The 25,940-nt window shown below is 36.9% G+C and overlaps 1 protein-coding gene across 6 annotated transcripts in view; it reads right to left on the bottom strand.

Moving 5' to 3' along the window:
* TAF4B (TATA-box binding protein associated factor 4b) overlaps positions 1 to 25,940 on the bottom strand; it is a 186,594-nt gene that overhangs the window by 78,442 nt on the left and 82,212 nt on the right. The window contains exon 15 of one of the 6 annotated variants that reach the window (XM_025273152.3): positions 3,337 to 5,176. The exons of 4 other annotated variants lie outside the window; for them this stretch is intronic. In XM_025273152.3, coding sequence (XP_025128937.2) covers positions 5,009 to 5,176 — 168 coding nt within the window. In that variant the 3' untranslated portion in view covers positions 3,337 to 5,008. Of the gene's footprint in view, positions 1 to 3,336; positions 5,177 to 23,803; positions 24,720 to 25,940 lie in introns of those variants that run through there. One more of the 6 variants, XM_044934735.2, reaches the window with a different exon arrangement.

The following is a 25,940-nucleotide window of genomic DNA, read 5'->3' as shown; positions in this document are numbered from 1 at the left end:
GAAAGTTAATTGGCAATGCCATGGTCATAAGAATTACTCTGCTTATTAAATGTAAACTGTGCCTAAATGTTTTAAAAAAAAAAAAAAGTTGTTTCACTGCAGCAAGGCATATGAAAGTATCTGAAAAGCTAATGATATTCAAAACAAAAATTGGCTACCAGGTCATATATAAACATAGGCTATATTATAGTTTTATTTCCTGTAGAATCACTGACTCCTGTTAACATTAAAGTTTCACACTTAGTTGGTTCATTGTACAAGGAGGTATGAAGTCCAACTCAATCATCCTGAGACCTTGGTTCCTTATTTTTCTAAAGAATATGCCCTAATACTGCTTGTGGGTTTTTGTTTTTTGCTGTAACTATGACATAACTAGTATAAATGGTTTTAATTCTAAATAAAGTTCTGCCAACATTCTAATGAAACAAAATTTACCTCAAAGCAGATTTCAAGAAATACAGGCTTTAATTTTTATTCAACATAATTTTGGAAATTCTAGCCACAGAATCACAAAAGAAAAAGAAATAAAAGGAATCTAGACTAAAAAGGAAGAAGTAAAACTGTCAGTGTTTGTAGATGATACGTTACCAAAAAGATGCTATCAGAAAACTAGAGCTCACCAATGACTTTGATAAATTTGTAGGATGCAAAATTAATATACAGAAATCGGTTGCATTTCTATACACTAACAATGAACTATCAGAAATTAAGGAACAAGCTCACTGACCACTGTATAAAAAACGATAAAACACCTAGGCATAAACCTACCTAAGAAGGTAAGAGACCTGTACTTGGGAATCTATAAGACACTGATGAAAGAAACTGAAGATGACACCAACAAATGGGAAGATATACTATGTTCTTGAATTGGAAGAATTAATATTGTTAAAATGACCATACTATTCAAGGCACTGAATCTACAGATTCAATGCAACCCCTATCAAAATACCTATGGCATTTTTTACAACTGCAAATCATTTTAAAATTTGTAAGGGAACACAAAAAAATCCCAAATAGCTACAACAATCTTGAGAAAAAATAACAAGAGCTGGAGGAATCATATTCCTTGACTTCAGACTATACTACAAAGCTGCAATAATCAAAACAGTATGGTCCTGGCACAAAAACAGACACACAGATCAATAGAACAGGAAATAAACACACACACGATGGTCAATTAATTTATGAAAAAGGCAGCAAGAATATACAATGGAGAAAAGGCAGTCTCTTTAATAAACGGTGTTGGGAAAACCAGACAGCTACTTGTAAAAGAATGAAATTAGAAATTCTCTAACACCATTTACAAAGATAAACTTCAAAATGGATTAAAGACCTAAATGTAAGACTGAATACTACAAAACTCCTAGAGGAAAACACAGAATACCCTTTGACATAAATTGCAGCAATATTTTTTGGATCCGCCTCCTAAAGCAAAGGAAACAAAAGCAAAAATAAAACAAATGGAACCTAATTAAATTTAAAAGCTTTTGCCCAGCAAAGGAAACCATCAATAAAATAAAAGGACAACCTGCTGAATGGGAGAAAATACTTGCAAATGATATGACCAATAAGGGCTTAATATCCAACATATATGAACAACTCATATAACTCAACATCAAAAAACAGCAGAAACAACAAAAAACCCAATTAAATAATGGGCAGAAGAACATTTTTCCAAAGAGGAAATGCAGATGGCCAACAGGCATATGAAAACATGCTCAACATCACTAGTCATCAGGGAAATGCAAACTAAAACCACAATGAGATATCACTTCACACCTGTCAGAATGGGTATCACCCAAAAAAACAAAACAATCACCCAACCCACAAGTAACAAATGTTGGTGAGGATATGAAGAAAAGGGAACCCTCATACACTGTTAGTGGGAATGTAAATTGGTGCAGCCAACTGGAAAAATGAAGGTTTCTCAAAAAGCTAAAACTAGAGCTACCATATGACCCTGCAATTCCACTCTTGGGTATAGATTAAAAAAAAAAAACAAACCCAAAATGCTAATTTAAAAAGATACATGCACCCCAATGTTCATAGCAGCATTATTTATAATTGCCAAGGTATGGAAGGAACCAAAATGTCCATCAACAGATGAATGAATAGAGATGTGGTGTGTATATATGTATATACACACAGTGGAGTACTACTTAGCCATAAAAAAGAATGAAAATTTGCATTTGCAGTAACATGGATGGGAGGGCATTAAGCTAAGTGAAGTAAGTCAGAGAAAGACAAATACCATATGATATTACTTACAAATGGAAATCTAACTAGTGAATAAAAACAAAAAAGCAGCAGCCTCATAGATATAGAGAGCAAACTAGTGGTTACCAGTAGAGAGAGGGAAGGGGAGAAAGGGTTATTATAGGATTACATGAAATCATAAGTGTGAAACTTCTGAAAATTGTAAAACACTAAAAAACTATAGAATTGAAACTTCCAATTAAAAAAAAACAAAAACAAATATAGGCTTTGAAAGAATGTTAAATTCACCTTTTTAAAGAGAAGAATCTTATAGATATCCGCGAAGAGATAATTTAAAAGGTCCATCAGTCATATTAAAATTAAACGAATAAAATGGTGAATTTTATATGTAAAACATGTCCCAATAAAATTGCTTAAACACAGTAAATAGATGGAGAATTTCTGGCACTTTGCTCTTTTAGTTTTCATCACGCAAAGTAAATATATTATGAAGGCAGACAGCCTCAAACGTCAGTGCTTAAAGGGATCAGGCAAGGGATTGTGAGCTTGTGCCCTCACATCTAAAGTAGACGGCCAGTGGTTTGACTCCAGAAGGTCGTCACACAAATGCGTACAACTAATGACTCCAGATCATCTAATTTTTCAAAAGAACTGGAAATATACTTTTGTGAATTAAAATATTGGCAGCAACATGTGAGTCACAGAGAATTCACTTAAGAGATCAAATTGGCACCAGGGCCACCATTCTGCAAACTGAATGGAGGAATACCTTGGGTCCACTGTGTTTGTCCTTTTGTGTGTAAGATCTACTCCATGACCCAAAGTTTAAAATGTATAATAAATATAAATTTGGAAAAAGGAATAGCTTTGTAAGAAAACTCTGATGAGTCAAGAAAAGCTTTTGTAATGAATATGCGTAGCTTTCATTGTGAGTCAAATACCATGCAAATTTACAACTATGTCAAAGAAAGTGGTACAGGAGCTTGGATCTGAAGTGAGGTTCTAGAATGCTCATTCTCCAGAGTAACAATCCGAGCCAAGAAAGATTCACTGCCCAGCCCCCAGCTTCATGGGTGGACTTCCAGAGATGTTGCCCAAGTCAGTGATTGTGCAACGTTATTCTTATAATAAAATAATTATTTTAATGAAGTATTTGCAATAATTTTAAACATCTGATCAAGAAGATTATACACAAATATGGGAGTGTGCTGCACTTTACCAAAAAATAAAGCTAAGCATTTAAATATACAAAAACAACTTTAGGTACAGATCTCTTCTTAAAGGACTTTTTTTAAACATATACATAATTTATAGCATTTTTACATAATAACTTGCTGAAACAGAAAATGTGGCCAATTTAAAACTTACTACAGTACAGAATATGGCCATAACAGTCCCAGAGGGAAGAACAGGATGAAGAATAACATACTTGAGGTTGTTTTTTTTCCCCCCTGAACTCTTTTTCTAAGAAGCACAGCTTCCTCCCCCCCACCCCTTTTTAAAAAAACCTTCTTTGGAGGATTTACTCACTCCTTCTGTATGTGATTCTAACTACAGTTATTATTTTTTCACCAGCTACATGCCAAAAAAGTCGAATTAAAAAAAAAAAATAGAGGGTTTGCTTTGAAAAAATGTCAGCCTCCTCTTCAGAGGAGTATACATGTAACATGCTTCTCATATGCAGAGCCAAGATCTCCAAGAGTAAGATGCTGACATTACTTTTTGTGTACAGAACCCAAAATGGAATCCATTGTTAAAAATTTCTAATCATTGATTAGGATTTTTTTTTTAATGCAACAAGATGCTTAAAACTTAGGCTAAAAGAGTTTATAAAACTATCCTTCTTGAGATTTGAAGCAATACACAAAACAAAGAATAACTTTCTCTTGAAATACTGTAATTTGAAAATGTTTGACACATTTTCCTTTTTGGTTGGGCTGTGATTTTTGTTTTTTCCCTGTCAACAAAACATGTACTGGCTGCTTTGGAGTTCCAATTTGATCTGCCTCCTCTTAGGTGTATAAAGCATATTTCCTGTTACGAGTCAATTTTCATTTTCCCTCCATCAGTTTGGAGGCAGTACCCCATCATTCCTTCGTAAACTATCTTTTCCAATTTTCAATGAGGTATACCAGTAGCTTCAATGTATAGCATCCTTCCCTGACAAGGATGTCCCCTTGGTATCAGAGCAGCACATAGTGACATGAACCAGGGAACCTCGGGCACAAACTATCACCATTTGTCAATGTTTTGACATCAATGGGTCTCAGCTGACCAAAATCACCACTGGGCCTTTCCCGGTGGCTTGTCACCTTCAACCACAGAAGGTGACTGTCATAGTTAGCTTAGCAACTTCTGATTCCAGCCCAGAAAACCTAACGCTTTGAGTCAGGTTCCATGTAGGATGAAATACATACAGTTTTCTGGTAAGTAAAGACTCCTCCTCTTGTCCCCCTGCGTCTCAGTGCAGGATGTAACAGGGGGAGACACCTTACCTGTTAACAAGTGAAGCAGGCAGTAACAAACAAAGCCTTGCTGTAATTAAACATGTACGAAGGCAGAGGCCTACTACGGTCTAAACCGTATGTCACAACCAATTTTCAGGAGACAAAGCTGAATCCTAGTCACTAAGAACCTCATGGGATATATAAGCACGATTTAGTAAAAGTTTATAACTGTAAACAATGGTCTCCCCTACTGGTGATTATTTTCTAGAAACTGAAATGTGCAACAACGCTCTCGACGTCTTCTTTGGCAGTAAGTAGCAAGGGTCTGGATGACGGGGCTGTGGTCACTTCAGGAGGGCCAGGTATAGAGCTCGGGAATACTTCATATCCCTCTCCTGCTCCATACAGAAGATCAGGTCCCTGAGGCAGATTCTCGTGATTCTTGGACGAACCAGCTGCTTGCTGGCTGTCAGACTGGATGTCCCAGAAGCAAACAGGTTGTCTTTTAAACCCTAAACAAAATAAAGGGAGAAGCAAGTATAAAGTAAGCCATCTTTCAAAGAGAAATCTGTCAGCTCAGCAAGAGGCTGCTCTCCTCTGACTCCTGAGTTCAGTGCTGGAGGTTACATCACGATGGAGCTCAACCCGGTCCTCCAGCAGTGCAGGCTGTCAGGGGAGCCCGTGGCCGGCACACCTGCTTCACGCCCTCACTCTCTCTTACCTGGACCACAGCCAGAGCCTCTTAACTGACTTCTCCACTGCACTCCATTCTTTGCCCACACAGCAGGGCTGACCGTTCTCTTTCAAGGTCTTACAAAAACTTTTGGGAGTGCTGGATGTGGTCGTAACTCCACTGTGGCGATGATGTCACTGGCGTGTATTTGTGGAAGAAACTTTCAGATTACACACTTTAAATGTGTGCCATCTTTTGTATGTCAATTATAAAAGTAAAAGCCTCACGTGACTCAGATCCCACCACTCCATGGTTTACAAACCTTCAAGGTCCCTCTCTGTCCGGAGTAGCTATCTTGAGCACGTGGTATATATACTCTGAGAGCTACACTTCTGCACAGGATCTCATCTTTCCAACAATGCTGTGGCTAGTTACCTGGGCGCTGTCCCCACTAAGTAAATGAGGAACCTGAGCTTGGATAGGTTGACACAACCTGTTTAAGGTCAGACAGCAACACTGAGCAAAGACTCAATCCTTAACTTGGTCTGAAGTGAATGCTCTTGGTCTGTTCTATGTTGTGCTGCTGCTTAGTCACTTAGTTGTGTCCAATTCTGTGACCTCACGGACTCTGATCTCCCAGGCTCTTCTGTCCATGGGACTTCCCAGGCAAGAATATTGGAGTGGGTTGCCAATTCCTTCTCCAGGGGATCTTCCCACACCAGTGATTGAACCTGCATCTCCTGCCTTGGCAGGTAGATTCACTGTGTCACCTGGGATGCCATATCAGGTACAAACTCATTACCTGCTTCCCTTTAGCCTTACTTCTCACTGCCAAGATCAGCAAAAGGCCGTTCCAGCCCAATCTACTTATCCTTTAAGACTCACTTCAAATGGGTCTACTTGCCTTCTCCTTTCCTGCAAGAATTCTCTCTGTGGCAACTGCTTTACACTGTAATTTGTACATGCGATACACACTAGATTGTAAGCTTTCTGAGGACAGGGACTATTATTTTTATGTCATCTAGGGCTTAGCCAAGTACACAGGACAACACAGATCATCAGCAATACTTTCTCAATTGAATGTACTGATTTAAAACAGAACAATCTCCAGTGTGAGTTCTAAATGTCATTCAAAATAGAATGAAATCCAGTATTTCTGTATTAAGATATTAAATTCTCTTATCAGTATGTCTAAACATCACTATTTAAAAAAAGACTGGAAGAAGAAATAAAAATATAGAATACTCAGAATATTTGGCAGAAATGAATCTTTTATTCTCTCATTCTTTATTTATTTTTACTATACTTTGTTTCAAAACCATCTCAACTGGAATAGCAACTCTCCTTTCCCTCCTCAGAAGACTTTCTTCTAAAGGAAAGCTATATACCTAACATGGGAAGTGAATCTGATGGTTCCATTACTATATTTTTATAACCATCAAATTTTAATTACTACTTCTTTCTGTTTTTGTTTTTTCTTCTTTGTTTTATTTTGATGGAAGGTGAGGAAATTCCCTTGAAGGTCTCTAAAACACTATGGTCAAAGCAAGTCAACTTAATTCCATACATGTTCACAGAATGACTGGGAACATTTTATTTCACAAATAAACTTTCCTTCAAAGATACTATTCCCTTTTGAAGGCATATGATATCACAATCACATTTCTACACTCATTAGGTTAAACTTATTCAGAAGCATTCATGAAACAAGTTTTGGAAAGTCCTGATTTTAAAAAAAGAACAAAAAGATTACTCTTGGCTACACAATTGCTTGGTTACTTCTCCTGGAGACCCTCTATGGTGTAGAGCCTGTCTCTCATCACCTTTGCAGGTGTCTTGGTACAAATCTGTACAAATACGAGTGCCAGCCTCTGTAGCTCTGACTAAGCATGACAGTCAAGCACCAGCACATCACTCTTCCCTGCTTTTAGAGCACTGCTACTTAGAGGCCGTGTAACAAACATGAAATCTTAACTCTTGTAAATTATCACCGTCAAAATATTCTGGTAAGATTTTTACAGAATGGGCCCACCAACTCAGCTTTGAAATGCTGGATAAAAGTTCACATTAGGATGAAAGTTAATGAAACACATGACTGAGTGGCAATTTTGTTGTATATAGGAGTCATCTGTTTAAAACTACAGCACATTTAACTAGAAGCATTTTTAATAGCCAAAGATTAGACATGCTGAAGCTGAATCTATATGTTTACAAATGTTTCCTACCAAGAATTCACCAAAAATCACCCATGCAGTGTTTGACATGAAATTTAAATGGTTAGATGGATACACTAAGTCTTGGCAATTTCATTTCTATGTAAATATCCAGAAATATATCATGTCTTTTGATAAAAAGACATGTATGAGAATGTGTGCAGTACCATTCATAATGGCCCTAAACTAGAAACAATCCAAATGCCCATGAAAAACAGAATAAACTCTGGACTATGCACACAAATGAAATACTACACAGCAGGAATAAACAGATTAACATGGACAAGTCACAAAAATGTTCAATGAAAGGGTCTAGGTGCAAAGGAATACACATGGTTTGATTCCATTTCTAGATTTAAAAACAGGCAAAGCTGTAGAAGTCAGGATAACGATTCTCTTTAAGGGAGAAGAATGGTAACCAGAAAAGGGGACAGGAAAGGTTTGCTAGGATTCTGGTGATGTTCTCTTCCTTGACCCGAGGACCGTCTGCATGGGTATGTTCATGCTGTGAAAATTCAGTAAGCTAACTTATGATCTGTGTACTTTTCTGCATTGATGGTATACTTCAATAAAAGAATTTAAATTGCTACCCAAAGTCTTGTGTACTTAATAAATAAAAAGGGAAGTGAAGAGGAAAAAGAGGACAGAAAATAAGGCAAAACTATTAAATAGAAAAAAAAATGAAGGAAAACTAATCATCTGGGTAAGGAACAAAGGGGTCGCAGTTCATGTTGGTCACGTGAGCAGCCTGAAGGATCCCCGGGAAAGAGCCACATTGCGGCTGCCAGCACAGGGTTGAAAAGGAGGTCATTTCAACAGGATGCCGCAAAAGGCCTGAGGCAATGTTATAAATGAAACAAACCCCAAGGGACATGCAGTAACCCAACAGAAATGTCTTTTATAATTCACAACTCTATGAAGGTGACAGTATTCTCTTCTCCCAAACCAGTGGCTGGCTTGGAAAGCCAGTCTTTCTTGAACTTAGATACAAATATATAGCAATTTTATTCTTAGGCTGATGATGTGGGAAAATCACAGTCTGACTTGTCAGCTTCCCACTGACCTGGCCAAGAATAGTCAACTACCTCTTAATTATCCACGGTAAGGAGGGTGGAACCCAGAGCTGTAAAAACTCAAAATCTGCCCTCACCATCAGTTTTCATTTTCTTCTTTCTCACCAAGTCCTTTTGCCCAAAGTTGTCTAGGACTGATTTCTGGTTATGCTATTCAGTCAATGCCAAAGAACACAAATGTAGTTAGGAGACAAGAAGTTGTAAGAAGGGAAAAAAAAAAACCTCTTGGGACAATGTACTATTTGTTTCTGAAATAGAAGGTTTTCCCAATCGACTTTCTACATCAAGATACTCCTTAATTTGTATTCTTCATTTAAATGAAAAGAGGAGAAAAGAGAAGATGAAATTCAATGAAGATGAAAGAAATAATTCACTTACTAAGTGTACAACAGATGTTTTCAGAAGCATAACCAAACCTAAATGTAAGCATTCTTTAAAACTGCCAGGTCAATTAAGTTAGCCTTCATTCAGTTCAGTTCAGTCGCTCAGTCGTGTCCGACTCTTTGCGACCCCATGAATCGCAGCACACCAGGCCTCCCTGTCCATCACCAACTCCCGGAGTTCACTCAAACTCATGAGCATCGAGCGGTGATGCCATCCAGCCATCTCATCCTCTGTCGTCCCCTTCTCCTCCTGTCTCCAATCCCTCCCAGCATCAGGGTCTTTTCCAGTGAGTCAACTCTTCGCATGAGGTGGCCAAAGTATTGGAGTCTCAGCCTCAGCATCAGTCCTTCCAATGAATATCCTTCATTAAGTTGTTCAATTATATCAGTAAACAAAGTTTCATATTTTTAGAAGAACTTTTTTGATCTAATAAGGAACACTTGAACAGTCAGTTATCAATAATTAAAAATAACCAATTATGCATATTTCTCAATACAGCAGGTAGGTGCTGTGAGGTAAAACTTTTAAAAAGGGTCTCTACCTATGTTTTCCTAAATTATGTTACTGCTATACTAGCAAATTCTAGCCCATGTACTAATTCAAGTCATCTGGGGGACTTCCCAGGTGGTCTAGTGGTTAAGAATCCATCTGCCAATGCAGGGGACATGGTTTTGATCCCTGGTCTAGGAAGATCCCTCATGCTGTGGAGCAACTAAGTCTACATGCCACAACTACTGAGCCTGTGCACCCCTACAGTCCGTGCTCTGCAACAAGAGAAGCCACTGCCTATATGCAGCAATGAAGACTCAGCAGAGTCAAAAATAAATTAATAAATAAATGAAAAAATTAAAATACAGAGGAGGATTGAATGGTGGTGCATCTAGGTTGTCTCCTCCACAGTAACCTCAGAAAAATTACTTAACTTCTCTGTGCTTTAGTTTCCTAATCTGCAAAACAGGAATAGTAACTGAGATTATAAGACTGGCCTAAGGATTAAATAGGAACAATGCCTGGCATACAGTATATTCTCCATAAATGTCATTTGTCAGTTGGGAGGCACTGTTTGTAAATTGGAAACAGTGTAACCCTAGTTCCAAGATCTTTCTTGCACCCCCTAGTTAAATCTAATTACACGTTCCTGCCTAAGTCCTATTCTTGTAAGTCCTGGTTAAAGAAATATTGATAATTTGTCCTGCCACCCCAACCGTGTCCCTCTTTGTGAAAATTTTAAATTTAAGTTGAGCTTTGAATGCTTAAAGCTACAAAGGAAACTAATGGGTATTACAGACATACAGCAAGTGGATGAAGGATGTGCCCTGGGACAGGAAGGTTTTCACGGGCTCCTCACATCAAATAGTGGAGGAGTGGCAGTGCTGCCTTAGAGAACCAACCAGGCGTCTCAGCACTATCTCCGCGAGCCAACGTCCGTTCCTTCCATTCTAGTCTCTGAATCGTAAGATCAAGAAAAACACAAACATGTCCTTGAATCTTAACAGTTAACCAGGAACAAAAGCTGGACATTTTTACCTCTAGAAGGCAAAGAGCCATTATATTTCTCAGACTCTCTTGATCTTATTCTAACCCCATGTCACCATGGCAGCTCTTAAGGGATGACTCTAGTCTTAAACTTTAAGGAAAAATAAGAACCAGATATAGGGAACAGCGAGTGGAAAGCAGATCTGGCTCCAGAACAAAAACCAAACATCTTCTAAGTCTTGGAACCAAGGATAGATAAAAGTGTCCTGGATGCCTGGCTTTCGTGTAACAAGAACACTGAAAGTCTATACCAGAAGGCCTGAGCTTCCAGGCCTGAAGGGCAAAACGGAGCAGAAGTTACGGATACTGAGCCGCGTTGTTGCCTGCCCTCTGCTGGTCAACAAGCAGAACTCTTGAAGTAATAGATATTCATCTCTATTATCTTTATTTCAGAACATGGACAACCCTGCATGTTAATTTCCACCCTAGAATTTTGTCATCTCTAAGTTTCTGTGTTTCAGCAGTCTTTTACAGAAGTAATATGTCTAAATGGACTGATGTGACATGTAATCCTGGGTTCTGAATTCTAATTCTGGGCTTCCATTGTGGCTCAGCTGGTAAAGCTGAATTCTAATTCTAGTTGTGCAATTATGAGAGCTATAATGACAATACTGGTTGTCCTGTGCTAATAACCACTCTCATCTTTATCTCCGAAAGAACACCTTCTTAAATTCTAGACCTCATTGTTCAACTTCCTAATAGCAAGAATACTGGAGTATGTTGCCATTTCCTCCTCAAGGGGATCTTCCCAACCCAGGGATCAAACCTGTGTTTCCTGCATTGGCAGGTGGATTCTTTACCAGAGGCTGGGGAAGACAGCTGTAAGTCATTACTTCTCCTGTTTTCCTCTTCTCTTTCTCACTTAAAGGAGTGGTAAAACCATTCACCTCCAATGCCTAAGCCAGAAAACTGGGTGTCACCCTCAAGCCTACCTTCTATATCCCAATTATAATTTCTTATTAGTTCTACCTCATTAATAGTGTCCAAATAATCCACATCTTTCTACATTTTCACTTCCCTGCCTGAGATTACTTCATCAGCCTTCTAAGCAATCTTCCTATTTTCAGTAATAACAGTGTTCACACTGCAGCGAGAATGATCTTTCTCAAATAAGTAATCTGGTAATACCGTTTTCCTATTTAAAGCACTCCAGTGGCTAAAAATCTTCTCCAGGACCAAGTCCAAGTATCTAACCATGACACAGTCAACCATGAGCATGCCAAAGCTTCTCTCCACATTTTCATCTCTCATTTCCTTTTTACTACTCAAACTATTGATCATGCCATAGCATGTGTTTTCCAGTTTGTTCGAGCGAGTTACTTCTCTCCTCCTGGGATTCCTTCTCCAATCTCTGTCCTACCCTTGTATCACAGCACCTGACTAAGTTCTTCAAGACTCAACTCAGGTAACGTGTTTTTCCAGTGTTACAAACACACTTAGCCCTGGCTGAGATGAGGGGCATCTCCCGGGGACTTCAGTGCTCTCTACTTTACCATCACATGTGTTCAATGCAACACAACTACCTAATAACTTGCCCACTCACTGGAAAGGAAGGATTTTGGACTTGTGAATATTTTATATATATATGGCACTTAGCTGCTATCCAATCAACATGTACACTTCTGCACAAAGTATGACTCAATAATATCAGTTATGTGAATGACCAGAACAGTGAAAATGAGCCATACTATGGGCTTTTAAATCAAGATCCTGCTGCTATTCTTACCTTTAAGCCAAATAAATCTGGGAGAAGACCTGAAAGGTAAAGTCTTTTGATGACTTGTTCTCCTACATTATTCATCCCCACAAAGCTGCCACCAGACGGTATTTACTCAAAAGGCTATTTTCTGTCACTTGCTCCAAACAGTCAGCAAGTCTTCAACCCACCAAGTAATACAACACACAAGAACAGCAAGCAACCAAATAAATGTCAATTCTGAAAAGCGGTAACTTACTGCAAGCTGAAAAGCCTGTATCAGTAGGATTTTCCTCTTCATACTCTGGTTATTTTCTTTAACCTTTAATTAAGACACTTACAAAGTCCTCCAAAAACTCAAGTAAACTATGTCCAGAAACAAATTCTATCTATTATTCTATGAGAATTTCTTTAAAGGATTGCCAGTAAAAGATTTTTCTTTCAGAGCTAGCTTTAATTTTACCCTTTCAGGATTGTAAATGTTTAAAAAAAAAAAAAAAAGCTACAGTATCTGTAAGGATTGCTGTGCCTCAAAAGCAAAGATAGGTTTACCGGTATATTTAAATGTATTAATAGTAGCTTTGTTTAACTGAAACTCTGGTAATTCTAGAGTTGACTAATTGCATACAGACTGACAGAAAATGATACTAGAAAGAAATGAATTTACAGGGAAAATGAAAGAGCACTAGAAATGATAAATGTTAAAAAGCTGTTTTTATTTTCATAAGTTCTTTAAGCGATATATGACCAAGTAATAAAAATGTACTATGGAGATTAAAACATACAGAAGTGAAACAGGTGAAGACAAATAACACAAAGGAGGGGAGGGATTTATATAATGGAATTCTACAGTTAAAAGGTTTTTACATGGTATGTGAAGTGGCATTAATTCAAGATTGAGTGTAAGCAGTTAACAATACATACTGTACCTTTAGACAAATCTGTATAGCAACCATTAAAAAAAAAAAAAAGAGGTATACTTAAAAAGTTAAAAGAGGATATAGAATGGTATACTAAAACACTACTTGATTAACTCAAAAGATGAAAAGAATGGAGATAAACAATAACAGCAACAAAAACAAGGACAAACAAATTAGCAATATGGTAGACTCAAATCAGCAGTGGCCACAGGACTGGAAAAGGTCAGTTTTCATTCCAATCCCAAAGAAAGGCAATGCCAAAGAATGCTCAAACTACCGCACAATTGCACTCATCTCACACGCTAGTAAAGTAATGCTCAAAATTCTCCAAGCCAGGCTTCAGCAAAATGTGAACCGTGAACTTCCTGATGTTCAAGCTGGTTTTAGAAAAGGCAGAGGAACCAGAGATCAAATTGCCAACATCCGCTGGATCATGGAAAAAGCAAGAGAGTTCCAGAAAAACATCTATTTCTGCTTTCTTGACTATGCCAAAGCCTTTGACTGTGTGGATCACAATCAACTGTGGAAAATTCTTCAAGAGATGGGAATACCAGACCACCTGATCTGCCTCTTGAGAAATCTGTATGCAGGTCAGGAAGCAACAGTTAGAACTGGACATGGAACAACAGACTGGTTCCAAATAGGAAAAGGAGTACGTCAAGGCTGTATATTGTCACCCTGCTTATTTAACTTCTATGCAGAGTACATCATGAGAAACGCTGGACTGGAAGAAACACAAGCTGGAATCAAGATTGCCAGGAGAAATATCAATAATCTCAGATATGCAGATGACACCACCCTTATGGCAGAAAGTGAAGAGGAACTAAAAAGGCTCTTGATGAAAGTGAAAGTGGAGAGTGAAAAAGTTGGCTTAAAGCTCAACATTCAGAGAATGAAGATCATGGCATCCGGTCCCATCACTTCATGGGAAATAGATGGGGAAACAGTGGAAACAGTGTCAGACTTTATTTTTCTGGGCTCCAAAATCACTGCAGATGGTGACTGCAGCCTTGAAATTAAAAGACGCTCACTCCTTGGAAGGAAAGTTATAACCAACCTAGATAGCATATTCAAAAGCAGAGACATTACTTTGCCAACAAAGGTCCGTCTAGTCAAGGCTATGGTTTTTCCTGTGGTCATGTATGGATGTGAGAGCTGGACTGTAAAGAAGGCTGAGCGCTGAAGAATTGATGCTTTTGAACTGTGGTGTTGGAGAAGACTCTTGAGAGTCCTTGGACTGCAAGGAGATCCAACCAGTCCCTTCTTTGGAAGGAATGATGCTAGAGCTGAAACTCCAGTACTTTGGCCACCTCATGCCAAGAGTTGACTCATTGGAAAAGACTCTGATGCTGGGAGGGATTGGGGGCAGGAGGAGAAGGGGACGACAGAGGATGAGATGGCTGGATGGCATCACTGACTCGATGGACGTGAGTCTCAGTGAACTCCAGGAGTTGGTGATGGACAGGGAGGCTTGGCGTGCTGCGATTCATGGGGTTGCAAACAGTCGGACATGACTGAGCTACTGAACTGAGACTCAAATCCAATCACAGTAATAACTGCATTAAATGTAAATGAACTCAATTGTCCAAATAAATTTTCATACTGGATACAAATTCAAAACTCAATTACACGCTACTTTAGGCGGCACTAGTGATAAAGAACCCTGCTGCCAATGCAGGAGAGGAAGAGATGCAGGTTTGATCCCTGGGAAGATCCCCTGGAGGAGGGCACAGCAACCCACTCAAGCATTCTTGCCTGGAGAACCCCATGGACAGAGGACATGACTGAAAGGTCTACAGGGAGGCAAAGAGTCCACGACTGAAGTGACTTAGCCCTAGCCATGAGAAACCAGCTTTAAATAAAGACACAGATAGGTTGGAAGTAAAAGAACAGAGAAATGATAAATCATGAAAATACTAAGCATAAGAAGTCCTGGTGTGATATATGAATTTATCTCAACTAAAAATACAAACAAAAAAAATTTTTTTTAATAAATAAAAATACAAACAAGTGGCACAGTCTGATAAGTCAAACAAACAAGTTGTAGTAAACATTTCAGTAACAACTTATATTTACTGTTTTCAAAACTGTCCACAATTCTTAGTAAAAATTGCATAAATAGAAATTCAAGAACATACTCTAATTAGGTACTGCTGCAATACTTAAGGCAGATACACTGTTTTCCACGAAAACCTTGGTTTTAACTGACAATATTAATTGAAAATCTGAATATTTTATTTAGGAATATTTCACAGAGAAATTTACGGTTATTTTAACTAAGTAAATACTTGTATTACTGTTTTCTCTTTTCTTTATTCTTGTGTTTTTATGTCATTTTCTCTCCTTTACTATCATTTAAAGGGGATTTGGGAAGGATGAAAGATAAACCCATAATGTGCAATTCAACTTATTTCACAGGCAGTCCCTGAAGATAGCTGACAAAGAGTCAGCCTTTGAATCTCTGGAAAATTTTAAAGATCCAACTAAAAGTCAGATTTATGTTTAAGTCATTTATGAAAAAGAGGCAGATTTGTTAATGAAAGTGTGAACAAAATTAAATGTGAAAAAATATACCTCAAAGCATAAAAAGCTTCTTTATCTAAAATGATACATGCTCTCAATTCTAATGTATCTACATGATATTTATAGAAACAAATCTGTTAAATTATCTAATTCTGTTTGTCCCCTAGTAGATTTTAAACTGCTGTGTTCCCCGAATCATTTCATGCTTAATATTTCAATTCTAATTCACTTACACCCTCAAATCATGAAAACTAGTAAATATGGTAAACAAAATAACATCTATGTAAGACTGATCATTCAAATACCCTGAAGAATTCAACTCGGTTGTCTGTTTCAAAATACACCCATTTCTAAGGTATGAAAAAAATTGTCCATAAATAATTTTTAATGCTTAAATAAAATATTAAAAACCCAAGTATTCTCCTTATAGGCTATCTTAGAGGTTGTTCACACTCCTGCACCATGTTCCATACATAAACAGAACCTCAACCTTTGAAGAGGGCAGAGAGAAGTGGCATAGATACAATAAATGAAAAGTTGTAGAAACTGGAACATTTTGAAATGTCTGATCACATCTGTTACTAACAAAGGGATGGGAAAATAGGCATTCACGCAGTGGTGGAAACTGGCATAAACTTCTTGGAAATTAACATGGAAATACCTATTAAAACTTAAGATGTGAATATCCTTTGACCCAGAAGTCCCACTTCTAGAAATCAAGTCTGCAAAATAAATGGGTACATGATGACAGAGAATGCTATTTATAATAAACAAATGAAAATATTTTAAATGTCTATCAGTGGATAACAGAATTATGGCACAAAAGTATATAACCAGCACAGGAAAATGTCCATATACGCTGTTTCACAAGTTGTAAAATAGTACTTTTAGGATGATCCCATTATAGTGGTTAAGAGTACAGACAAACATCACATTTTTTGATATGTATCTGGGGTTCTCCACTTACTAACTGTGGAACTCTGGAAAAGTCATCTTCCTTATACCTGAATTTTTTCATTTAGAGAAAATAATAGTAGAGGAGTTAACAAAAACTAACAAAGATAATACATTCTAAGTGCTTGATAAAGGTTATGACCAATCTAGACAGCATATTCAAAAGCAGAGACATTACTTTGCCAACGAAGGTCCGTCTAGTCAAGGCTATGGTTTTTCCTGTGGTCATGGATGTGAGAGTTGGACTGTGAAGAAGGCTGAGCGCCAAAGAATTGATGCTTTTGAACTGTGGTGTTGGAGAAGACTCTTGAGAGTCCCTTGGACTGCAAGGAGATCCAACCGGTCCATTCTGAAGGAGATCAGCCCTGGGATTTCTTTGGAAGGAATGATGCTAAAGCTGAAACTCCAGTACTTTGGCCACCTCATGTGAAGAGTTGACTCATTGGAAAAGACTCTGATGCTGGGAGGGATTGGGGGCAGGAGGAGAAGGGGACGACAGAGGATGAGATGGCTGGATGGCATCACTGACTCGACGAACGTGAGTCTGAGTGAACTCCGGGAGTTGGTGATGGACAAGGGAGGCCTGGCGTGCTGCGATTCAAGGGGTCACAAAAAGTCGGACACAACTGAGCGACTGATCTGATCTGATCTGATCTGATAGTTATTAATATGCAATTGTGTGTGTGTGTGTATATATATATATATATATTTGATCATAGGTATGGAATTGCCAATACCTGATAGATTTTCATCTATGAAAATGGCAAGTTGATAGGGTTTAACCTAATATATGCATGGATATTTCTGGAAAGGGTAACCCAAGAAACATGAGTTGTTTTTAATACTTTTATATCATTTTGACATTTTTCAACGTGATCAGAGTTAACACTCCTCCCAAATAAAAAGCTATTTACTCTCGCAGACACAGGAGACCTCTTTCTTACCCCCTCAATCAATAATCTACCTTTTGATTATACTCTTCTGGAAATTGTTTCTTCTTCATTTCATAAGAAACTTGTAGGTACTGGAAAGGGAAGTCCCTGAAATGATTCTTGGAAAAGTAGTAATTAGGAGAATTAGTAATAAAATCCAGAAATTTCCTAATCATCTTCTCTGAAGACAAAGCAATGGAACCCATCTCACTCTGCCTCCTGATGTTTCCTCTTATCTGACAGACACACACAAACCACCATAGTTCCATTTGTTCTTGGACAGAACACTTTCTGGTACCATCATTACCTTTCCAGGATGTCCCACCCTTCTCAGACTTCATTTGTGGCTATGAGCAGGAAGTTGCTGCTAAGTCCTTGTTTTAAAAAACAGGTACATCATTACCTGGCACTTAACCAGCTAATTTTCACTTCCTTGAAGGGGCATACCAGCAAGGAACAGAAATAATGGGAGGGGGACAGGAAATACTGTTGTTAGGATTAGCATGGAGGGAAAAAAATGGCTACCCACCACTCAGATTTCTTCAGAATCTCGGAGATAGTTCTTGAGCTCCACTAAGCTATTCTTTTATTGAATAGGCACAGGCATCCTAAGACACTGAGGTGTTGTTATTTAGTGTTGCTAAGTCATGTTACTCTTTCCAATCCCGTGGACTGTAGCCTGCCAGGCTCCTCTGTCTATGTGATTGTTCAGGCAAGAATACTGGAGTGGGTTGATATTTCTTTCTCCAGGGGAATCTTCCCAACTCAGGGATTGAACCTGCCTCTCCTACACTGGCAGGTGGATTCTATACCACTGAGCCACATGGGAAGCTCAAGACACTGAGGATTTAATATTAAATCACGAGGAAAGGAAAATGTTTGTGCCACTATGATTCTGGTAAATTTTTTATCAGGTATATTCAAATTAGTAGAATGCTCAAGTGATTTCAGGCTATCTATGAAGTGATTCGGAGAAGGTGATGGCACCCCACTCCAGTACTCTTGCCTGGAAAATCCCATGGACGGAGGAGCTTGATGGGCTGTAGTCCATGGGGTCGCCAAGAGTCGGACACGACTGGGCGACTTCACTTTAACTTTTCACTCCAAGAACCCACTCCAGTGTTCTTGCCTGGAGAATCCCAGGGATGGGGGAGTCTGGTGGGCTGCCGTCTATGGGGTCGCACACAGTCAGACACAACTGAAGCGACTTAGCAGCAGCAGCATGAAGTGATTATAATATTTTTTATTTTTCATAAGAATGAAAATTTCAAAATAGTAAGCACTTAATATAAATTTATGAAATAAATGCAAATTATTTCTTCTGAGTTATCTCAAACCTTGTCACATACTTATATGTAACAGCTCTAGAACATTCTTTTCAAAACAAGGCATTTTATTACATTGCTTCAACCCTGCTTCGTAGTACACTGTGATTTTTCTTCAAACAATTTTAGTTTCTTTTCTTAAAAAAGCTTTATTTCCCACTTGATTTTTAAAATTTTATACCAGGTGCCAAAAAGTAAACAGGTGAATTTTCAAGCCTTAAGATATCTTTACCTAAAACAGCTCAGGCCCTAATAATGTACGTTGTCCTTCAGAGGACTAGGCTTCTAGCAGAGTAGGGCCACTCTATGTTTAGGGCAACCAGATACAGGCTAAAATAAAAGAAAACATACGGGAATTTGCCCATAGTCTTCTGAAAATTCCCTTCCCTCTCCATACCCTGTTGCCCCTCAAATCAAAGTACTCTAATACTTTAAACATCAAATTGGAGCTAAAGAGAAAGGCAGGTTGCTACAATAGATACTATCACAAGACTCCCAAGTTCTGAACAAAAAAGTTCCAATAATATCTATAGCAAACTGTTACAAAACACTATTTGAAGTATAGTATTTTTTCAAAAGTTCACCCCTAAATACACATAAAAATTAATATAACTTTCTCAGAAATCACACTTCTGTAAGCTATGGCATGAAACATTCTTGCCAATGGAATTCAGTACCCTATTTCTCTTTCCCTTTTTTTACTTACTGTCATATTCCTAATGCTTAGAACAATTCCTGGCATATAAGCAGGCAAATATGGACTCAAATATTTCTTCTTTAAAAAATTTATTTATTTGTAATTGAAGCATAATTTCTTTATGGTATTGTCAACATACTACTTGAAAATGGTCCTTTCTCACCTTTTTCCCCCTATACGTCTACTCACAAAATACTGCAATGTGATGATTTCTATTATTAATGTTACAGAGAGACCATTAACCAATAAACGGTTAAGCATATAGATTTACAGTTCTGCTGTAGAATCATTTTATAGGTTCTGTCCAAATAAAATTTGCTTGGCTAATAATATTTAAAGAATCCTTGGTTTAATAATAGTTACAAGTCTGCTTAAATGAAATGCCTTATTTTGAAGGTATACACACTTAAAAAGTACAATAAAGAAGAAATGAATTTTAGGGATGTACCTTTAATACCTGGGAGAAATAGAAAAACTGTTATCATTCTCTGACATTCATTTCTGAATTAGAATTCAACTGTGAAAAAAATTATATTTGTCTGAAAGCAATTCTGATTCAATAAAATTTGTATTTATTACTAAGCAAAGTTTCAAAAAAATCCCTTCTCTTCCCCTAAAATCTTCACAATTTTACAGGACAGTACTCTAACCAGCTTCTAGACAGAAAGAGTATACACTTATCTATGTGGCAATAATTACTTTGCTTTGTTTAGCAAACGAACACTTTTTAAAGAAACACATATTAGGCATAGAAATACTATAAGCACCATGTAGTCGATCTGACACTTTAACCACTTAATCTTAAAAGAAATACCAGCATTTTCAAGCCAATGTGTTAGAAGGTCAAAACAAAATCTATCTTTATTTTCAACAAAATAAATATTGTTACAATGGCTGGATCATTAGTAAGTTAGGTAAACTATTTCAAAGTATTGCTAATCGACAAATCAAGGAAGAAGTCAAAAAGGAAATAAAAATATGCATAAAAACAAATGAAAATGAAAACACAACAATCCAAAACCTATGGGATTAAGTAAAAGCAGTGCTAAGGGGAAGGTTCATAGCAATACAAGCTTACCTCAAGCAACAAGAGAAAAATCAAATAAATAACCTAACTTTACACCTAAAGTAACTAGAAAAAGAAGAAATGAAGAACCCCAGGGTTAATAGAAGGAAAGAAATCATAAAAATTAGAGCAGAAATAAATGAAAAAGAAACAAAGGAGACTAAAGCAAAAATCAACGAAACTGAAAACTGGTTCTTTGAGAAGATAAATAAAATAGACAAACCATTAGCCATACTCATCAAGAGAAAAAGGGAGAAGAATCAAATCAACAAAATTAGAAATGAAAATGGAGAAATTACAACCAACAACACAGAAATACAAAGGGTCATAAGCAACTATATGCCACTAGAATGGACAACTTGGAAGAACTAGATGAACTCGTAGAAAAGTATAACCGTCCAAAACTGAACCAGGAAAAAAAAGAAAATCTTAACAGACCTAACATAAACACGGAAATTGAAACTGTAATAAAAAAATCTTCCAACAAACAAAAAGCCCAGGACCAGATGGCTTCACAAGTGAATTAGATCAAAAATTTAAAGAGCTAACACCTATCCTACTCAAACTCTTCCAGAAAATTGCAGAGGAAGGTAAACTCCCAAACTCATTCTATGAGGCCACCATCACCCTAATACCAAAACCAGACAAAGATGCCACAAAAAAAGAAAACTACAGGCCAATATCACTGATGAACATAGATGCAAAAATCCTCAACAAAATTCTAGCGAACAGAATCCAACAACATATTAAAAAGATCATGCATCATGACCAAGTGGGCTTTATCCCAGGGATGCGAGGATTCTTCAAGATTTACAAAGCAATCAATGTAATATATACACCACATTAACAAATTGAAACATAAAAACCATATGAATATTTCAACAGATTCAGAGAAAGTCTTTGACAAAATTCAACACCCATTTATGATAAAAACTCTCCAGAAAGCAGGCACAGAAGGAACATACTTCAACATAATAAAAACCACATATGATTAATCCACAGCAAACATTACCCTAGATGGTGAAAAATTGAAAGCATTTCTCCTAAAATCAGGAACAAGACAAGGGTGCCCACTCTCACCACTATTATTCAACGTAGTTTTGGTAGTTTTAGCCATAGCAATCAGAGAAGAAAAAGAAATAAAAGGAATCCAGATTGGAAAAGAAGTAAAACTCTCATTGTTTGCAGATGACATGATCCCCTAAAGACACCATCAGAAAATTACTAGAGCTAATCAATGAATATAGTAAAGTTGCAAGTTATAAAATTAATACAAAGAAATGCCTTGCATTCCTATACACTAACAATGAGAAAACAGAAAGCAAAATTAAGGAAACAATCCCATTCACCATTGCAATGAAAAGAATAAAATACTTAGGAATAAATCTACTGAAAGAAACAAAAGACCTGTATATAGAAAACTATGAAATACTGATGAAAGAAATCAAAGATGACACAAATTGATGGAGAAATATACCATTTTCATGGATTAGAAGAATCAATACAGTGAAAAGAGTATACTACCCAAAGCAATCTACAGATTCAATGCAATCCCTATCAAGCTCCCAACGGTACTTTTCAGAGAACTAGAACAAATAATTTCACAATTTGTATGGAAATACAAAAACCTCGAATAGCCAAAGCAATCTTGAGAAAGAAGAATGGACCTGGAGGAATCAACTTGCCTGACTTCAGACTATACTACAAAGCTATGATCATCAAGACAGTATGGTCCTGGCACAAAGACAGAAATAAAGATCAATGGAACAAAACAGAAAGCCCAGAGATAAATCCACGCACCTATAGACACCTTATGTTTGACAAAAGAGGCAAGAATATACAATGGAGAAAAGACAATCTCTTCAGCAAGTGGTGCTGGGAAAACTGGTCAACCACCTGTAAAAGAATGAAACTACAACACTTTCTAATACTATACACAAAAATAAACTCAAATGGATTAAAGATCTAAACCTAAGACTAGAAACTATAAAACTCCTAGAGGAAGACATACGCAAAACACACTCCGACATAAATCACAGCAAGATCCTCTATGACCCACATCCCAGAATAATGGAAATAAAAGCAAAAATAAACAAATGGGACCCAATTAAACCTAAAATCTTTTTCACAACGAAGGAAACTATAAGCAAGGTGAAAAGACAGGGTTCAGAATGGGAGAAAGTAATAGCAAATGAAGAAACTGACAAGTAATTAACCTCAAAAATATATGAGCAGCTCATTCAACTCAATACCAGAAAAATAAATGACCCAATCAAAAAATGGGCCAAAGAACTAAACAGACGTTTCTCCAAAGAAGACATACAGATGGCTAAAAAACATATGAAAAGATACTCAACATCACTCATTATCAGAGAAATGCAAATCAAAACCACAATGAGGAACCATCTCACACTGGTCAGAACGGCTGCTATCAAAAAGTCTACAACAATAAATGCTGGAGAGGGTGTGGAGAAAAGGGAACCCTCTTACACTGTTGGTGGGAATGCAAACTAGTATAGCCACTATGGAGAACAGTGTGGAGATTCCTTAAAAAAACTGGAAATAAGAACTGCCATAGGACCCAGCAATCCCACTGCTGGGCCATTCACACTGAGGAAACCATAACTGAAAGAGACACGGGTACCCCAACATTCACTGCAGCACAGTTTACAATAGCCAGGACATGGAAGCAACCTAGATGTCCATCAGCAGATGAATGGATAAGAAAGCTGTGGTACACAATGGAATATTACTCAGCTATTAAAAAGAAAGCATTTGAATCAGTTCTAATGAGGTAGATGAAACTGGAGCCTATTATACAGAGTGAAGTAGTCAGCAAGAAAAACACCAATACAGTACATTGACACCTATATATGGAATTTAGAAAGATGGTAATGATGACCCTATACATGAGACAGCAAAAGAGACACAGATATAAAGAACAGACTTTTGGACTCTGTTTTGAGAAGGCAAGGGTGGGATGATTCGAGAGAATAGCACTGAAACATTTATATTACCATATGTGAAATAGATGACCAGTCCAAGTTTGATGCATGAAAAAGGGCACTCAAAGCCAGTGCACTGGGACAACCCAGGGGATGGGATAGGGAGGGAGGTGGGAGCGGGGTTCAGGATGGGGGACACATGTACACCCATGGCTGATTCATGTCAATGTATGGCAAAACCCACCAAAATATTGTAAAGTAATTAGCCTCCAATTAATATAAATAAAAATTTTAAAAAGTATTGCTAATCCAAAAAAGAGATTCTTTCTAATCCAAGGACCTAAAATTAATGGAGGAAGTAAAGTTATTCAGGACTTAACATTCCAAAGACATCACCTAAGCAATATATATACAAAACACAAACATGCAAACATTCTAAATCTTTAAGTAGGTTCTAAACTACCGCATAGGTATCTATACAGTCCATATTAATCTAAGAACTGATTTCATACACTTCAATGCACAGAAGTAAATTAAGGAGAAATTAAATATGCCAAAGTAGCAAATTTTAACAGTCCCCCTCCCTTAGACGCAACAGGCTTATGGAATAAATAGTTGGTTCTAAATGATAATTGGTACTTGTTGCTTTTTGCCAGAGTAACACCCGGAGACAGTGGCTGATGCTATTCAACTCTAGCAAGACTTCTGAGAATATTAAATGTAAATCTACATAGAGGATAGTTTAATATATAAATTGTACAACTAGAAAGATTTTTGAAGGATAAGAGGGAGTTTTGCATAACAAAAAAAAAGTCTAAAGGAAGAAGGTCAAAAACAAATTTCTCCAAATTTATTTTTCTTGATTTGTTATCAACAAAAATGATAAGCTATGAATGCTGAATGTTCTAGGTTTAATTCTCTGAAATTTATATTTTTAAAAATCGCCACCACTTTATGCAGTGTTCCAAACTGAAAGCTCTCCCCTTCGGTACTAGAAAAACCTGCATTTGAACCAAGGATTTACTCCTCAAAGAGCAAGACTCCACCTCACTCCTCTCTGGGATTTTATGCTTATTCCAGCAAATTCAGACCAAACAGGTAACATTTCAGGTTTCCATCTATAAAGAAAGAGGCAGACACTAAGTAGACCCTCAATTTTTAGGTATAGAGTAATAAAAATATAAATGGTTTCAAATATCAATTTTGTGTTATTTGTGAGAATAAAAAAATCAAATTGTTAAAGGGTTTTTAACAATCCTGATTCATGCAATTTAAGTGACTGGAGGGGCAAATCAATCAGCAGTCTATGTAAACACTGAAAGAGCATATAGGAGGGTTCTCTCCAGTTTCCCATTTTTCAAAGAAAATTGCCTTTAAAGTTAAAACACCATGAATACAAATCAACACAAAAAAGTAGTTTTCAGCTAATTTCAAAATAAGGATTGTACTAAAATGTCACCAACTCATTAAAGAAATGGACATTTTCAATTCAGGTTGGATTACTTAAAGTACTGGCTGTTTATAGTTCAGAAAAAGTCTGACAACGATCTAAGTTAAAAAAATACAGGAATAAAGGGGAAAATATATGTGCCTAAATTCTCAAAACTGAAGAAGCACCAAGGAAACAAACACTTCAATATATTTATACCCAAGTTAGAACATATATCTGTTCTGAAATTTAAAAATTAAATTAAAAATTTAAATTTAAATTTCTATTAAATAAATAAAAATTAAATAAATTTCCATTTTAATACTGATATAAACTGATTTTTTAAAAATCACCATTTTGAATATCAATAGTACATTTCATTTCTGCCCCCTATAACCTATAGACTTTCTCATATTCAAACATACAATAAATGAAAAGTACTTTACAATCTCTGATTATTAGAAACCAGGGAACTTTTAATGTTTCTGAGATTTGTGACAAACTCAAATGACACATAAAAATGAAGCTTTGAAAAAATTAATCAAAAAGTAGGGCAGGAACTCAGACATTCCTGTATCTTTCTCAAAGGAGTTATGATATTATAAAGAATAACTACATGGATGAAGAAATTTACAAATAACTGTTCCTGCCAAAAAGAAAAAAGTATGCTAACAAGGCCATATTTATAGCAATGTGCTTAATGATGAAAGAGCATGCCCCACTTTTAATAAAATATTTGCACACATTTTTATACAAATAGACCAATAATAAAGGACAGTGGGTTGTCCTGTGGTAGAGAAGTAGGAACATAAAAATTTCTACTGGACTAGTTTTACCATATTTTTAAAATATACTAAGATTTGGAACCTTGAGGTCACAAAAAGACAAATACTGTTTGATTCATTCCACT

This window comes from Bubalus bubalis, chromosome 22 (genome assembly GCF_019923935.1).
Source record: "Bubalus bubalis isolate 160015118507 breed Murrah chromosome 22, NDDB_SH_1, whole genome shotgun sequence".
Lineage (NCBI taxonomy): Eukaryota > Metazoa > Chordata > Mammalia > Artiodactyla > Bovidae > Bubalus > Bubalus bubalis.
The sequence above is the reverse complement of the archived record's forward strand: the minus strand, read 5'-3'. Positions and strand labels throughout refer to the sequence as shown.